This window comes from Saxophila tyrrhenica, assembly GCF_035928015.1.
Source record: "Saxophila tyrrhenica strain CCFEE 5935 chromosome Unknown scaffold_1, whole genome shotgun sequence".
Classification (NCBI taxonomy): domain Eukaryota; kingdom Fungi; phylum Ascomycota; class Dothideomycetes; order Mycosphaerellales; family Extremaceae; genus Saxophila; species Saxophila tyrrhenica.
This window is the reverse complement of record NW_027041733.1, coordinates 408,915-425,515: the sequence shown is the minus strand read 5'-3', so window position 1 is coordinate 425,515 and position 16,601 is coordinate 408,915. Positions and strand designations below refer to the sequence as shown.

The following is a 16,601-nucleotide window of genomic DNA, read 5'->3' as shown; positions in this document are numbered from 1 at the left end:
AAGACTCGTTTGATCTTTATGTTCAAGCAGTGTTCATGGAGGTACAGTAAGTCAGAAATCTGTCACAAGCTTGACCATGTCCCATCTTTCGATTACGTCGCCACATTGATGGCTGTCCACCTTGATGTCGATGGCATTTCCTTCGACCTCCTTCTTATAGACCATCGATGTCTGGAATTTCGACAAGAGCATCCTCTTTCTCACCAACCCAAGAACAGCACCAAGATGCTACCCCCCTCCACCCCAGACCACCTCAAGTCCCTCGCACCACGAGCCACCCAACCCCCCAAATGCAGCTCCCCACCCACCACCACCTCCTACAACACCCCCCTCCACATCCTCGCCCTCTTCCTCATCCTCCTCTGCGGCACCACCGCCTGCCTCCTCCCCACCCTCACGCGCCCCCACCCCCGCCTCTCCATCTCCCGCCACGCCCTCTTCATAAGCCGGCACTTCGGCACCGGCGTCCTGATCGCGCTGGCGTTCTGCCACCTGCTCCCCACGGCCTTCGAGAATCTCTGGAACGAGTGCTTGCCCCATGTGTGGAGGGAGGGATATGCGGCGATGCCTGGTTGCATTGCGATGGTAGGGGCGTTGGCGGTGGCGGGGGTGGAGATGGGGTTTGAGTTGCGGGGGGTGAGGTGTGCGTGTGCTGTGGAAGGGGTGGGAGGTGGTGATGACGAGAGCGGTCGGCAGATGAAGCAGACGACGCAGGTCTGCGCGACGGGCAATGAACGCGCCGCCGACCTCATCTGCCCTTGCGAGACCTCCGACGACCGCGGATCGCAGAGCGACAGCGTCGAAGCTCAGTCGGATACTCTGACAGCGCAGCAAGCGGACCAGCGCCGGATCCTGCAGTGCCTGCTGCTCGAAGCCGGGATCCTGTTCCACAGCGTCTTCATCGGGCTCTCCATCTCCCTGTCCACCGGGACGACGTTCATAGCTCTCATGGTGGCCATAGCGATCCATCAGATCTTCGAGGGGCGGGGGCTGGGCGCACGCATCGCTGGAATCGAGAGGTTTAGTGTGAGGAGTGTGAAGCCGTGGGGGATGGCGTTTGCTGTGAGTATCCCGTTCCAGGACGTGGCCCGACGGCTGATAAAAGTCGCAGTACGGTCTGACGTGTCCCCTCGGACAAGCGATCGGGTTAGGTCTTCGAAAGACCTACGATCCGGAGGGCACGACTGCGCTGTTGGTCGTCGGGGTGGCGAATGCTATCTCGGTGAGTGCGTCCAACGAACACCCACAAAGCATGCTGACTCCATCTCAGGCGGGGATGATACTGTACGCCGGGCTCGTGCAGCTGCTGGGAGAAGATCTCCTGAGCGAGAAGAGTTACGCCACCTTGAGCACGCGATCCCGTCTGGAAGCCGTTGCGGCGTTGGTGTTTGGGTGCGGGATCATGGCAGCGATGGCGACTTGGGCGTGAGGACCTATCGTAGTCAGTAGCCGTCGAGTCTTGGCCAGCCACAGAGGCATGAGTGTGCTCGACAAGAAAAGAAGATAGACATAGACAACATAGATAATACACAACCCTCCTTTCCTCACCTAATATACACGCCTACTTCCTCTCCCCGGGAGCAATCATCAACTCCGGCCGAACAATCTCATCAAACTTCTCCTCACTCAACGCCTCCAACTCCATCGCACTCTCCTTCAGCGTCAGCCCCTTCTTATGCGCATTCTTCGCCACTTTACTCGCCATATCATACCCAATCACCGGATTCAAACACGTCACCAACATCAAACTCTCATGCAGCAGCGCGTTAATCCTCTTCTCATCCGCCTCCATGCCTTCCACCAAGTGCTCGCGGAACGAGTGCATGCCGTCCGTCAGCAGGCGCGCGCTGTGCAGGAGGTTGCGGATCATGACGGGTTTGAAGACGTTGAGTTCGAAGTTCCCTTGGCTTCCCGCGAAGGTGACGGCGGCTTGGTTGCCGAAGACCTGGCAGCAGAGCATGGTCAGGCTCTCGCATTGGGTCGGGTTGACTTTGCCGGGCATGATGGAGCTGCCGGGCTCGTTCTCGGGGAGTTTGAGCTCGCCGAGTCCGCAGCGCGGGCCGGATCCGAGGAAGCGGATGTCCTGTGCGATTTTGAAGAGGGAGGTGGCGAGGGTGTTGAGCTGGCCGTGCGCTTCGACGATGGCGTCGTGGGCGGCGAGGGCTTCGAATTTGTTCGGCGCCGTGATGAAGTCGTGGCCGGTCATCTTGGTGACTTCCGAGGCGATGTCTTCGGCGAAGCCTTTGAACGTGTTGAGGCCGGTGCCGACGGCTGTGCCGCCTTGGGCGAGCATACGGAGGTGAGGGAGGGCGGATTCGAGGCGTTTGAGGCCGAAGTCGAGCTGGGTGACATAGCCTGAGAACTCCTGGCCGAGCGTGAGAGGTGTGGCATCCTGGAGATGTGTGCGGCCGATCTTTATGATCTTGTCGAACTCCTCTGCTTTAGCATTCAGAGCATGCCTCAGCGCCTTGAGACTGGGAATGAGCTCCTCTTCAAACTCAAGCACAGCAGCAATATGCATGACCGTCGGAAAAGTGTCGTTCGAGCTCGCAGACATGTTGACATGGTCATTCGGGTGTACCGGCTTCTTGCTGCCCATCGTCCCGCCCAAGATCTCAATCGCACGATTCGAGATAACCTCATTCGCATTCATATTCGACTGCGTGCCCGAACCCGTTTGCCATACCACCAGCGGGAAGTGGTCTGCCAGCTTCAGCGATGCAACCTCGGACGCAGCCTGCTGTATCGCCTTGCCCAGCTTCGGATCTGTATGCCCCTATAAGCCTTCATCCCCATCTCATCCACATTCTACTCCCGTGCCTACTCACCTAATCCAAACTTCATATTCACCGTCGCCGCCGCGCCCTTCAGGATCCCAAACGCCCGCACAATAGGCGGCGGCATGCGGTCCTGCGGCTGGTTGATCTTGAAATTGCCCAGCGACCGCTGCGTCTGCGCGCCCCAGTACTTGTCGCTCTCGACCTGTACCTCGCCGAAAGCGTCCGTTTCTGCTCTTGTGGACGCGGCCATCTTGGCGGACTGTGTGAAGGCTCTTGAGATTGGGAGGGAGAGGGTCGATCGGGTCGTTCTGGACAGTTGTCGGGGTGAGGTAGGTTGTCGGGAGGGCGTATTGCTGGCGACAGCAGTGGATGTGCGGTTCGATGCAGTTCTAAAGCTTCTCCGTGCTGCGGGGAGTGTTGATGGAGCTCGTAGGATGGTTGGAAGCTCCGAGGAGAGGCTCTGTCGAGGGAGCGCGGTACGCAGCATTGCGGTAGGTAGTGCGCCACTCAAGGACTATACAGTGAGGGAGATGAGTATCAATGGCGGCTAGATGGAGGTGATGCTACAGGTTGTTCTCAGGGTACCCCGTCGTCGACTTTTCGTCAATGGATCTCGGATCGCAGACCGGCCTCGGCTTCGAACGCCGAAGCTTCATGGTTGTTTTTGTAGAGCGGCGACGACGTCAATTCGTGAGAAGTCGTGTCGCAGTGACTACTATACCACAATCACACGAATGAAGGAAGAATGTTGTCAGAGTGTTTTGATAATCTCATCAATTCATACTATGGTCTGGTCTGGGATATCACTCGAGCTATGCTGTCAGACCCATGACCCTATGCTAATCCATCGAGAAAGGTATCATGAACGCAATCTCATCCGAGTAGGTAGGAACCTAGCGCGAGTCTGCCGTGAAGCAAAGGAGCAGCTCGGCTGTGAAGTTGTGTAGGTGGTGAGTCTACTTCTGCTGGTCTGTGAAAAGCTTGTCAGTATTCGCCACACGTATTTTCTTTTGATGAAACGTACTCATGCCGAGGGTGTCCTTGACGGTCTCAGCGGCATTGCCGGCCATTTCGGATGCCTGCTGCGCGATGCCCTTGCCCTGGTCGCCCGAGCCGGTGCCGGTGCCGGAGACGGTGTCGGTGGCCTTCTGGCCCATGGACTTCTCGCCCTCTGAAGGTGGTGTTAGCATGTGGAGATTACGAAGGTGTGAAGATGAGTTTTCTTACCAGGCTGGACGGAGCCTCCAACGCTGTCGGCGGCACCCTTCATCTTGTCCTGGCCCTGCTCGAGGGTGGACTTCTCGCTGTCGGGCTTCAGGTTGGAAGCGGCCTTGTCGGTGGTGGATTGGCGGCTGGTGGGGGTGTTAGTGGGTTGCCATAACTTTCCTGCTCGTGAGACACATACAGAGCGTCAGACATGATTACTGATGTACGATTTGGTGTTGGTTTGGTGTATTTGTATTGTTGGTTTCTTGAAGTTGTGTTGAGTCGCAGAGTGAGGATTTTAGGAAGAGCAAACACTTCTTATAAACACCCCCACTTCACATGCATGCGCGGTACGTCACTGCCTATTCACAAGCTTATTACCTAGTGAAGTGAGCTAGTACCCCTCTAGGCCTTCCTCACAGCAGTTCGTCCACACGTGGAGTCACCTGCTGACATGTGAGACCCAATCACAGCACTCTACAGCTACAGCAATGACCGGGATAGTGGAGGTTGGACGTCGTTCTGGACGCTTGTCCTTAGGACTGAGCTCATCATGACGATGGTGGCAGTGAGCTACGCCACAAAGTAACGACGGTGCATTCTGCCTCGGGTGCAACTTCATGAAAGGAGTGTTTTGATCTGGTCTTTTGCGTGTTGTTGTTGGATGATGGAGCGAGTAAAGTGGGAGAGGACACGTGTGGCGGCGATCGGATCGAGCCACATCGGGTGGCGGCTGTCGTCTGTGCGGTATGCATCGAGATTCAACCAGATGGTCATGTGATGGAGATGCTTCTTCTTGATGCTCCAACCAACGCCATTGCTGCTATGTTCGCATCAATGCACAGTTTTGCACGCCTAGATACACCAAGAACCCCATCTGCTCAGACCTGGAATGCCCTTACACCCTCATGCGTATCGTCCGGTTCAGTCCCTCAAAGAAGGTCGACAGCAAGTCACCAAACGACCCTCCTCCTCTGGTCAATTCCGGCGTGCCTGCACATAATTAGCTCGTGTCCGTATTTAGGTAGTGAGGAAAGGGAGAATGAGATACCCTTCATCTTCCGATCCGCCACCAGCGCAATCAACGCCGCCCCCACCCCGCTCCCATCCTTCGCAATCCCAATCCGTATCCTCTTCTCCCCCTGCGGCCCAATCTGTGGCACCTCCCTCAGCGCCTCGCGGATGTACTCTTCGAAATTGGGGTAGAACTCGACTAAACTGCCATCAACACCGACATCCACAATCCCGTCCGGCGCGCTGGTTTCCAGGCTGTTCGTCGTGATGACGACAGCGGCGATGGCGACGGCGGACAGGCGAGCAGCGCGCTTGCCGATGGCGGCGGCGATGAGACGGACGGCTTCGGCGTCTTCGGCGCTAGGGGCGGAGACGCCGTAGTCGTGGTCGAGGGTTTGGCGGGTCGTTTTGAGGCCGGAGGCGGTGTCGCCGGAGGTGATGGAGAGGAAGGACGTGTCGAGACCCCATTGCTTGTATAGGGACGAGTCGGGGGCAATGGTGGTGGTGCTCGCGATGTCGTTGCGGCTGGAGTCGTCGTCTGAGAAGAGCGGTACGGTGGGATCGTTGACCAGGTCGATGAGGGCGCGCCGGAGGATTTCGCCTAAGAACATCCCGCTGACGCGCTTCTCGAACATCTGGATGCCGGGGTTGACGGAATCACGATCGAGGCCTTGGTCGTAGGATGTGTCGGGCAGCACGCTCATGTGGTTGTCGAAGCTGCCCCATTCGGTGTTGACGATCATCTGGCCGGTGCTGTCGTCGATGTCGCCGGCTTCACTAGCCTGAGCCTTGAGCTTGGTGATCTTGTCCAGCTTCTCGACGTAAGCGCCGTTCGTGCCTGTGCCGAAGATCGCACCAAGAAGTGTACCCTCCTTGCCAGGGCTGGTGTACGACCGAGCCATGAGTGTGCCGACAGTATCATTCACCAGCGCAGCCACCCTAACCGGTAGACCAAGAGCATCAATCTCCTTTTGCAGCAGCGCACAAACGTCCTTCCCAATCGTATCCCCAATATCAAACCCCTTCGTCCACCGAATCAGCGTCCCCTTGTTAATCCCATACTGCTGCACAGGAAACGAGAAGGTAAACCCAAGACTAAACACCTGCTCATCCCTCGCCGCGCCGAACCCAATATAGCTCGCCCTCCTCTCCGCATGACTCTGATAATGATCCTCATGATGCACCTTCAAAAACAACTCAATCTGCTTCGCCAGAAACGAGAACAACTCATGACTCGTCTTCGCCACCATCAGCTCCTTCGGAATCGCGACTTTGCTCTGCGTCAAGCTGAACGTGCTATTCCCATGCAACTGAATACTGCAGACCCTAAAATTCGTCCCTCCCAAATCCACAGCCATGTACAGCCCTTTCTCCGTCCCATTAGGCACCGCAGTCACGTACGTCGGGATCTGGCTCATCGTTGCGCCTTTCTTGCCTAGCCCTTCGTCCATTTGCTGGATAAAGGCTTGCACGCCGCGGTTCACATCTTCCTTGCTGTACTCGAATTCCGCGGCGACCCGCTCGGCTGCGGAGGCGAGAGCCATGCTGCGCGGGGATTTGCTGAACCAGGAGGAGCTGGTGTGTTGGGAGGGGACGCGGCAGTAGAGGTCTTGGATGAAGGGGTTGTAGGTCGGTGAAGGGCAGGAGGGCGGTGGGAGAGGCGGGCGCGAGAAGAAGAGGTTTTGGAGATGTGGGAGGAGGAGTTGGACGAGGAAGAGGGCGAGGACGAGGAGCAGGCCCGGGAGAGCAGCGGTGGGGGAAGGGAGGGTTTGGCGTCGAAGCCACTCGCGTGCCCTCTGCTTCCGGCCGCCTCGGAGGTCTTGGAGGAAAGGGAGCTCTTCGTCTGGTCTTTTGAGGCCTTCGCTGTGCTGGGTAAGGTTTGGTAGAGACTTGGAACGATTGCGGTATGCCAGCTTGGAGGAGAGATGGAAGGGGAGCTGTAGCAATAGCAGCTGAAGAGCGCTGGTTGAGCTTGGGCGAGATCGAAAGATGGTGTTGGTGATCCAATCCAGCCATCTGGGAAGTGCGGGGTTGGGTTGTGGAGTGCCTCGTGCAAGCTCGTGGCCCGGATCGAATGTCTGGATCTGATCATTTTTTCGTTCGATGCAACACAAGATCAAGGAGGCGTTTCTGATAGTAGGAGATGGCTCTGATAGACGCGTGGGACATTCTCAATAATCATGAGCGTCACTTTCGTTCTTGCTCAGCCCAATCGCCTCGTCCGATCATGCAATGCTATCATACAGCTTCGGCTTCAGTCCATCTCATCTCATCATTTCCTCCCAACCCAGCAACGCCAACGCTATGCAACAAAGTCCCCGTCCAGCGGTTCAAGCAGTTCAAACATCCCTCCAACTCCCCTGCACAGGCTTCCTCCCAATCCCACCATAAGGCCCGCCCTGCTGCTGCACCGGACTTACCACGCCAGGCGCAGAAGTATGATAGCTCGGCGCCACACTCGGCGCATGAGGCTGCTCCGTATACACCGACGACGCCGGCCGCGTGTGATACGTAGGCGGGTACATCGAGCCCGGCCCTGTCGTCGAAGTAGTAGGCGACGTCACGAACTGCTGATGCGCATTGTAGTCGTGATAAGGCCCCGCCTGCATCGCGCCCAGATCGCCAGCAGTATCCTGCAGTGCGCTTTGCCCGTAACACCGCCCTCCGCTATCCCGCTGCTTGTTCAGCAGCGACTCCTGCTGCGCGGAATACTGGTCCATCTTCTCCATCTCCACGTCCTCCTCGTTGTGCACGTGTCTGCTATGCGCCTGGTCCCAGCTCGGCATCGCAGGCAGCGCGTCTTCGTTGTACTTCCCGTCCTTCGTCGGCGCATCGAACGTCGCTGTCTGCGGGCCTCGATACCCGTACCCGGCTCCTCCGTACATCATCGGCTGCGCGGGGCTCTGGTATTGTCCGTACGGTTGCGAGGGCGGGGCTTGTTGATATCCATCGTTCTTTCGTCTGGGGGAGGGACAGCATCTGTTGCAGCAAGAGCAGATACCGCAGCAGCATTCCATGCCGCAGCAGAGGCAGCGCGCGCAGCACCAGATGACTGAGATGACGATGAGGCTGCCGATGATTATGCCGACGATGACTGGCCATTTGCAGTAGGCCTCGCTCATGCAGGAGTCCCAGCTACGGACAGAGGGGCAAGAGATTAGCGAATGTCTCAGCTGTCAATGTTTGGGTTTGATACCTGGAGAAGGTGTTGGCTGTGTTCGATATGTCATCGCCTATATCGCGCGGTCGCAGCAGTGAGGGCGACATGGTGTTGTAGTCCCGTTTCTAGCGATTGTGTTCTTCTCGACGTAGACTGCCGCACAGGTATATCGCAAACCGCGGTGGCTGGTCGTACGTTGGTGAGGAATGCGCTTCTGCCTCGCCCAACTGCTGTCCCCGTATGTCGAAACCGGTATGTAGCGAATGTGCTCTCTCACGCGACTCTGATCACAGTATCGAAAGAAGGGAGGTCGTGAAAGAGTGCGAAGACCTGCTTCGTCTCCTCAAAAGTGTCGATCATCTATTCTGAAACGCGGACGCCTTCTTAGTTGCGTGTTTGCGGGGCTTGGTTGTTCTTGGTCGTTGTCGGTGGCGCAGTGCAGCCGACCACTCCACAGACTTCGCACGATGATTACGAGGACGGTGGGACTGAGAGGAATATTATTGCGTTGATGACATGATCACAGAATTGCTTTCTACCTGCGTGGGCATACGTGTGTACATACCGCACCCGGCGACCCGCGGTGTGCTTTCCCTAGCCTGTCTTACGCCAGCAACACCTCCCCATCCTGTGCACGCATGCATTGCGTTGCCATATCCTACCCACCACGAGGACGCCTTCACAACCCCTCCTCCATCCCAACATTCCGCCACCAAGGCGTCTTCCCCGTCTTCTCATCCATACTATTCACCATCGTCTCCGCGTCCCCCACCTGCCTCCGCGCACTCACCTCCCTCTTCCGCAAATCCCCCATGCCCCCCTTCAACCGCATCCCCTTGCTCGCAAGCGTGAGGCTGGCGCTCCTGTCCAGGCCCCCAAACTTGCTCGACCCGACTTGTTGCTGTCTCCCGACGGGCGCCAATCCTTGAGATGAACGCGGGTCGGCTGCTGCTGTGATCGCTGCTGGTGTGTTCTGAAGCCATTCATCTCGATTGACTGGTCGTTGTCATTGGAGCGGCTCCGAGGAGGAGGAGAGGCGGTTAAGGTGGAGGTAGACGTCTGTGCCGTACCTAGTTACCACCAATGTCAGCACATGTTGTCCACATATCGGCTATGAGGATCGGTCAACTCACCCCTCCATACTGATCATCTTCAAGTCCCCACCGAAATATCTCGCATACAACCTCGATATCGGAAGTCCATACCCGAACCCAGCCATCGGCGCCTTGAAATCACTCTTATTGAAATCAGGATCCAGATTCGGCGTCTGGTCGACGGTGGTGTACATGTACGTCCAGACCAGAGGTATGCTGCTCCGCGGGATCCCGCCTCCCTCATCGCTCACTTTTATTGTGATATCTTCCCTCCCTTCACTCACAATCACGTCCGTGGTCGGGAACTCCTCTTTATCCTGCCCGTGCGTCTCAACCACAGCTCGTAAGCTGTTCTTGAGCGTCTCGAACAGCATGTGCGAGAGATGGCCGGGCACGTACATGAACTCCAGGTTTGGGTCGCAGACTAGTCGTACTTTGGGCGCATCAAAGAGGCCGTAGTGGTCTTCACACACGAATCGTGCGTTCTCGATCGCTTCTTGCGCCAGATCTCGCACATTCGTTTTGGTGCAGATGATGCCGACGTAGTTTGGGTCTGATTGTGTCCGTTGGTCCGTCAGAGCAACATGCTGTCCGATCAACATCCGGATGCCTATTCGTGACATGTAGAATCTATCCAGGAACGCTTGTATGCTGTTGTCGATCTGCATGCGTTGTCGTTTGCGCTTGTACTCGAGAATACCTTGCGCAATCGTCGTCACTACACCGTCGTGCCGCCGCTTGATCTTATCCAGCGTATTTGAGAATTTAGTGTTGTAGTCATTGAGCTCCGGAGGCCAGTCTCCATTGCCGTCTTCGGTTGCTGCATAGTATCTTCGCGCTTTTGCTGCTGCTGCTTTCTCGTTGTCTTTGTCTTGGTGGCCGCCAGACTTGTACTGCCCGGGCTTGACACTGGGGTTCGAGTGGGTTTCCGACAGCACGCGAGATCTTCGTCCATTGTCCTTTGCAGGTTTCATAAGTCGTTCTCTAACCTCGCTCGACAGGCTGGGCTTCTGGAGCTCGGTGATCTCCTGAATATTCACATGAGTCACTCGTCCCATCTGATCTGAGTCTGTACCGAACGCACCTCGAACGACTGTGCATACCAGTCCCGCACCCGCTGTATACTAGGCATCTCGTTCAAGCCATCTGGAAGCTCCCCAAGCTCTTGTACCCTGTGAGCCAGCCGTATGGGCAGCTCTTCTGACAAGAACTGCGACGCTCGGAATAGTGTGCCAGTGGATGGATTCGAGCCGAACTGCACCATCTGCCGCAGGCTCACGCCAGTCGCTGGGAAGGCACTGAAGTGTTTTATGGTGGAGGCGAGCTCCGGTCCTACATAACGAGGTTTACCATTAGCATCGATTCATGTGATTGTGTGTGACTGTTTCGTCCGGTCATGGCTTACCCAGCTTCCACGACATCTTGCAGCTTCAGCAGGCCCTTGGGCCTTTGGATGGGTTGGAGAACAAAACGAGTGGTCTGTCGCAGAGTAAGAAGAAAGGCTTGTGTGTGTGTGTGACACTCCAAACAGTCTCACACGACCCCAATTGATGTGCTGCTCGCTGGAGCTTCTTCCCCAGGTCCGAGAATGACTGTCCCGCATTGGGCCGAGGCTGGCGAGGAAAGGCAGTTAGGACACGGTCGGGTGAATTCGGCTGAGGTCGGAAGTCGAAGAACAATTACTCCACTGACTAGATGCCGCAGATGGGACGAGTCTTGCCAAAGCCAGATGAGACGGACAGTGACAACACCACCTGTGCATGGTCCGCCAGTCTGAACAACATGAACGTCAGTAGATCGTTGTGTTTGACCAAAGTTGTTTGGCATGTGACAGTGTCGAGAGGCTTGGCAGAGTGAAGTGCAAATAACCACGCCCTTCCCAGAGACGTCGGATGTTCGCAACACCTCTTCCTTGATCGCTCCTTGAACATGCGTCCTTCTAAACAGCACCGCGAGGTCACTGACATCCTCAGCGAAGCTGCCGGAGATGCCTAAGTTGGAGACGCTCTTTTCTCCCCGGTGGGCCGGAGAGATTGTTTTAGCGGCCTCATGGCATGCTCGATGCTACTTACGACCACACGCCGGAGGACTGTACCACCTGGGCATGCACTGAATTGCTTGGTGGCGAGCCGTGAAGGCGATTGATCGCGACACGTTGAAATGGGAACATCAGCTCGAAGCCATAATGGACAGCGGCTGCACCAGCAAAGCAAAACGACGCGAGCGACGGGCCAAATGCTCCTCGAACTGAAACGCGAGGACGATGAGACGTCCAAGTCTTGCCACCGTGGGGACACCGATCTTGGAGACCCCAGAGCTAAGTGCCCTAAATCAACACCTATCACTGGCAATGACCACACCCAGCTAAGCAGCGTCAACCCTGCCGCCGCGGTGCTGAGCAGTGAGCTCACGGGTCCGGGCATCATCAATATACAAGCTCTTACGATCCAGCTACAAAGTCCAGTTAAAAAGCCGACATGCCGCTGGAGCTTACTGCTGCCGGTCCCCGCTCAGACTCACGGCTCACACAGGATCCCAGCGCTCTCCGCGACACGGCTGACGGCACCATCGAGGACCGGATCCTCAGTGCGAGAGTGCGCAACATTACGTCGAGGACGCGGTTCGGAAAGGCCACCCCGCAGAGGCCGCAGGACAGTACTGGTGGCACGTCTGGGCAAAGGGTGATGGCATAGACGTCCCCACGCCTGTCTCTGAAGAGTCGACTCCTCCCTATCAAGAGCCAACACCACCGGCACGTGTACATGAAGAGTGGCCGACCCTGTCAGGCCCGCAGCCATCTTACTCACGCGATGCTCGCTCGATGATGCCTTCTGCGCGTATTATGTCGCCTTTCCTTTTCATTTAGTGGGCTCGACAGTATCAAAACTCGACTCACGGTGTTCGCTTGACCGCAGTGTTTGCAACCCTTCCGAATTATGCGTTTCTTCTCCATATCAATTCCCCATATCGAATACCTGCTAAACCGGTTCGGCGAGCGGACCTGACAGGAAGCACGATGTTTGTTCTACGTATGATGTGGCACATTGCGGTTTGTGTTTGCCCATGGATCTTACGGCACGGGCAGCTGGCTCGTTGATGCTTAGAGTCAGGATCGGTCATACCTAGTGCAAGTTGCTTGCCACACCATTTTTCAAGTATGTATACCTACGTCCTACCCTCACCCAAGCCTTCAAACAACAACCACTCACACTCACACTACTCTGCTCGGAGTTACTATTCCCGACATCATCACCAGACTCCCACACAGCAGATTCGATTACTTATACACATATTCAAATAGTGATCGCCAATACGAACGTATACGATCCACGTACCTCCACGGAATCGCTAATAAGCTGAAGCACACCGCTGAATTCTTTCGACTCACAGTACCGATGTGCATCCGTGTCCGTGTTGCCTGCCCTGTATGTGAGCACGAGAAGGATGTGTCTTGGGAGAGGAGGGGCTCGCTATGTGATAGCGCTAAGCTTCGCAAGCCTATACGGCGCTGTGCTGACAAGAAGTGTGATTGGGAGGTGGATCCAGCCATTTGCAGCGAAGTCTGCGCCCAAAATGCAGCCAAAGCTAAGTCGGCTGCTGCGGCTTCGAGTGCACGTCAAGAAAGCGCTCCGACTGCCAGCCTGAAGAAGTCCGGCTCCACCCCGGAACGACCGCCTGCTCGTCCTTGGAACATCAAGACACTGGTAACCTTCCGAGACCCAGAGATACCTAAAGAGTCTCTCCCAGACTACCTCAAAGCGGCAGAGCAGGATAAGTGCATTCCCATAGTGGTCCAGAACTATTACGAATATCTCGACAAGATCACCGTTCCTACTGAGACCGCCCTCAAGAGTCTTCAGGCACATCTCGAAAGCCAAGGCTTTAACCTCAAGGTCAATGCATCGAAGGGAAAGGGTGCGAAAGGTAAGGCCAAGGAAAACAGTCCTGCCACGGTTGAAGAGCCGGCCGAAAGAAGAGAGCCGGAAAGCGAGCTCCTCTGTCACCAATCAGGTCTGGACGAAGTACCAGAGGATTGGTTCGACGAGCCGGCGGAATTGCAGCAGAGTGAGAAGCAGCAAACCCTACCCCCTGATCACCAAAAGCCACGCGTGACACCAAGTCCGAAAGTCGAGACGGACAAGACGAGCGTTCCACAGAAGGAGAGCAGCCCACGATTGAGATTAGACAACCTCGATCTGGCTGATGGGAAACGTCCCCCTGTTGGACCAAAGGCCAAAACCGAGATGAGGTGTGCCTCGTGCGGCAACATAGGTCATCAACTTTCTAATTGCTGGAATGCGCATCCGGAGCTCAGACCCAAGAAAGGCAGCCACAAACCAAAGGATAAGCGGCCAAACAAAAAGAGAAAAGGTCAAGAAGATGTACGACTGAGAAGACAGGGGGAAGAAGAGGAAGAACGGCGGAGAAATATGTATGAGAGGCAGGCGGGTAAACACATAAGAAATCTCTGGATTGCTTATTGGGGCGAACGTCTCCCGGCACCGACTTGGTCTGTAGATCCAATCAGATGCAGCTATTGCGGGAGCGACGAACACAAGAGGGAGGCTTGCAGTGTCAAAGCAGCTCAGAACCGGCTTACCGAGGAGAAAAACACTCGATCGATTCTCGTGGATTCTTGGGAAGAGCTTGTTCCGCATAGCGTCTTTGACGGTCAGCCGTTCCGTGATCCGAACATATGGCAAGAGGATCCACACGAGTACGTCGCGGACGCGGAGAAGAATGGCTGCATGAGAACAGAGGCCTGGCACTACTACTGGCACTTCTGGGTACAAGTACGGCCGCCTCCCAAGACAAAGCTCACCTGCACTGAACTGTCTGACGATGTGCCACCATTTTATCGGGCGCCAATGCCTTCTGCAGAGAGTCTGGAATCGTGGCTCCGCTATACTCGAGAGAAAGGATACCCCGACAAAGCTGCCAAAGATCACTATATCGACCCTCTCAACTTCCCATTACCAGGGTTGCCTTCCCAGCCCGGCTCTGCCCCTCCGTTGAGCGAGCTAGCCCGAGCGACATATGGAGCCATAGGAAAGGGTCTAGGTCCCTCTCCGTTAAGGTTTTCTGAGACCGCCAGTCAAACTCTTTCGACGGAGAATGACAGTGGATCTGAGGCGTCTGATTACGATGATAATTGGGAAATCCTACCTGCAATCGTAGAAGACGGTCTCCGTCGACCCGACTTGCGATATTCTCTATACAGCTACACGCGATATGTTGAGGCCCAAGGTTTCAGTAGAGAGCTTGGGCGCGAACTGTGGATCACCGCAGCCGTGCCCAACATCAAGGCGAGGATACAAGCTATACTTGCCGGACTTGATCGGACGGATCACGACAACTATGCACGGCTGGATGTTCTGGAGGACAGAAATCCATCGACGACATGACGAAAGCTTGTAGGTTGGGCGGTACTCAGTACCTGATTCCCTTCTCTTGCCATCTTGGAACTGTTGCCTTTCTCTTCTTTCTGCAGCTAGCTTCATATGACTTTCTATTTGCCTTCATTCGACGTGATACTTGCTGAACTGGACCTCAAGACTCCGGGCGAGCTTGTCTTGGTGAGTGTGCATGCCCAGCAGGAAATGCTTTCAACGAGTTGACCGACACACGCGAGTCGGACGGCTTGTAATGCCTGGGAGATTCTGTTGTTTTCCTTGCACTTTGTTGCCGCAACCCTATGAGCACTTCAGTCTTGTTTCAAGTATTTGTGTATCACTTTGTTCAACATCAAAATCATTCCCTACATATCGGCGAAAGAAGGGAAAGCTTCCACAGTGATGGCAAGGCCGACGAGGTTGTAGTCGCACGGCCAGGTTTGCTCCGTTGCAGAGTCACCGATGATTCGCACGATGCAGCTTGTTTGCCTTGCCAGGAGCATTCGAGACATAACTCGAACTAGCTGCATCGGAAGGCTATGCTGAACGAACTTCGCCGTCAGGATCATTGCAGCAATGTGCTAGCGAGTCCGAAATCATTGCCCAAAATGTGGCAGCGACGTAGAATTGCCCATAAACAGCGAGGGCACTCTGTGCGATATGGCCCGCGAGCAGCAGAATAACGTACCATGCACATCACGGGGTTGTACATGGGCTACCTTCACTGTTATTTGCAACAGCTGCTCAAAAGATGCACTTGAGTCATACTTCAAGGTTTCGCCTGCTCGCTCTTCAAGAAACCTGAGGCCAAAGAAGACTCCTGCGCCGACTCGCCAACCCAGCCAGCAGCCTACTGCGGAGTCTACGGAGGTCGAACTCTGGAATGCTGGCCAACTTGGATCGGAAACTCAGTGCAAGGATCCGAGCGTCAACACCGTTGAGGAGTTTCCCAGCCGCTCTCTAAAGGTTGCTGGGTGTGGTCACTGTGGTAGACCAGATCATCCTCAGGAGACTTGTAGGCTTGGACCGGCCTTCGAGAAATTGGTAACGGCGGAAGACACGCAAACAGCTCTTTCGATGTCAACTGCAACGGTGTTCCCATACCGCATTTCGGACGGCAGGCTGTTTCGCGGCCCCGACGTAACACGAGAAGAGCCAGACGACTATGTTCGTGCTCCGAGTAAGTATGGTTGCACCAGACCTGCGGCCTGGCACTACTACTGGCACTTCTGGACGTAGCCACAGCCTGCCGAACATGACGCATGAGTACCGACACACGGCGATCAGCATCGGTCGTCGAGTGGTCGGGGACGGTTTCGCGTATTGATATGCGGAAGAGCTCGCCGAAATCGAGTAGCCGGGAGTCGACACGGACGATGCGCTGGAGATATCGGCCAGGAGAGGCGGCGAGGTCGGAGCGAACCGGTGTGGAGTCTCGCTGGATCTCATCAAACGTCTCAGTAGCCGTACGGTCGATTCGTTTCGTCCGCTGAGCAAGAAGTGGCACAGCTTCTTCGAGCTTAGCAGCTACGACAATGGAAAGGGGCAGGAGAGAGGCAGAGAGGAGAGGACCAACAGCGTGGTCGTCGAGCAGCAGACGGTGCAAGAGGAGCGAAGGATGGCTCCGGCTTGACGAGACAACGGTATCACGGGCTAGGATCGTACAACAGCGCGTTCGGGGGCACCGCAAGCGGCGAGAGGTGGCGAGCAGGAGACCCTAGCTGGGGAGCCGGGTCGAACAGAACGAGGCAACGAAGAGGAGGCGGAGGAGAAGACGAGGAAGGCGGTGCGGAAGGTGTTGCAGTTTGCGGGATTCTCGTTCCGGTCGAAGGAGCAGGGGAAAGCATTACGATGGATTCTGTAGGGAGGGTCGAGTACGGCTCTGGCCGCGGTGCTCCCAACAGGTGGTGGAAAGAGTATACTCTTCATGGCGCTCGCGTGCATTGAGAGCCTG

At 55.9% G+C, this 16,601-nt stretch overlaps 6 protein-coding genes across 6 annotated transcripts; 2 read left to right on the top strand and 4 right to left on the bottom strand.

The window, feature by feature from the left end:
* Window positions 1-225: 225 nt before the first annotated feature.
* LTR77_000189 (uncharacterized protein) lies at window positions 226-1,429 on the top strand (the record flags this gene model as incomplete). Its single annotated transcript, XM_064797456.1, has 3 exons — window positions 226-1,062; window positions 1,112-1,222; window positions 1,271-1,429. 3 exons carry the CDS (start codon window positions 226-228, stop codon window positions 1,427-1,429), a joined length of 1,107 nt encoding a protein of 368 aa, XP_064663690.1.
* A 132-nt stretch (window positions 1,430-1,561) lies between these two features.
* Window positions 1,562-3,030, bottom strand: FUM1 (fumarase fum1; the record flags this gene model as incomplete). The annotated part of the gene is made up of 2 exons (XM_064797455.1): window positions 1,562-2,766; window positions 2,829-3,030. 2 exons carry the CDS (start codon window positions 3,028-3,030, stop codon window positions 1,562-1,564), a joined length of 1,407 nt encoding a protein of 468 aa, XP_064663689.1.
* A 706-nt stretch (window positions 3,031-3,736) lies between these two features.
* LTR77_000187 (uncharacterized protein) lies at window positions 3,737-4,199 on the bottom strand (the record flags this gene model as incomplete). Its single annotated transcript, XM_064797454.1, has 4 exons — window positions 3,737-3,750; window positions 3,805-3,951; window positions 4,008-4,132; window positions 4,186-4,199. The coding sequence occupies 4 exons, from the start codon at window positions 4,197-4,199 to the stop codon at window positions 3,737-3,739; spliced, it is 300 nt and encodes a 99-aa protein (XP_064663688.1).
* Window positions 4,200-4,884: 685 nt separating this feature from the next.
* On the bottom strand, window positions 4,885-7,888 carry GLK1 (glucokinase; the record flags this gene model as incomplete). Its single annotated transcript, XM_064797453.1, has 3 exons — window positions 4,885-4,979; window positions 5,038-7,084; window positions 7,421-7,888. 3 exons carry the CDS (start codon window positions 7,886-7,888, stop codon window positions 4,885-4,887), a joined length of 2,610 nt encoding a protein of 869 aa, XP_064663687.1.
* Window positions 7,889-9,166: 1,278 nt separating this feature from the next.
* Window positions 9,167-10,675, bottom strand: PDK2 ([Pyruvate dehydrogenase (acetyl-transferring)] kinase isozyme 2; the record flags this gene model as incomplete). Its single annotated transcript, XM_064797452.1, has 4 exons — window positions 9,167-9,230; window positions 9,294-10,282; window positions 10,339-10,586; window positions 10,660-10,675. 4 exons carry the CDS (start codon window positions 10,673-10,675, stop codon window positions 9,167-9,169), a joined length of 1,317 nt encoding a protein of 438 aa, XP_064663686.1.
* A 1,974-nt stretch (window positions 10,676-12,649) lies between these two features.
* On the top strand, window positions 12,650-14,659 carry LTR77_000184 (uncharacterized protein; the record flags this gene model as incomplete). The annotated part of the gene is made up of 2 exons (XM_064797451.1): window positions 12,650-12,679; window positions 12,743-14,659. 2 exons carry the CDS (start codon window positions 12,650-12,652, stop codon window positions 14,657-14,659), a joined length of 1,947 nt encoding a protein of 648 aa, XP_064663685.1.
* Window positions 14,660-16,601: the final 1,942 nt, after the last annotated feature.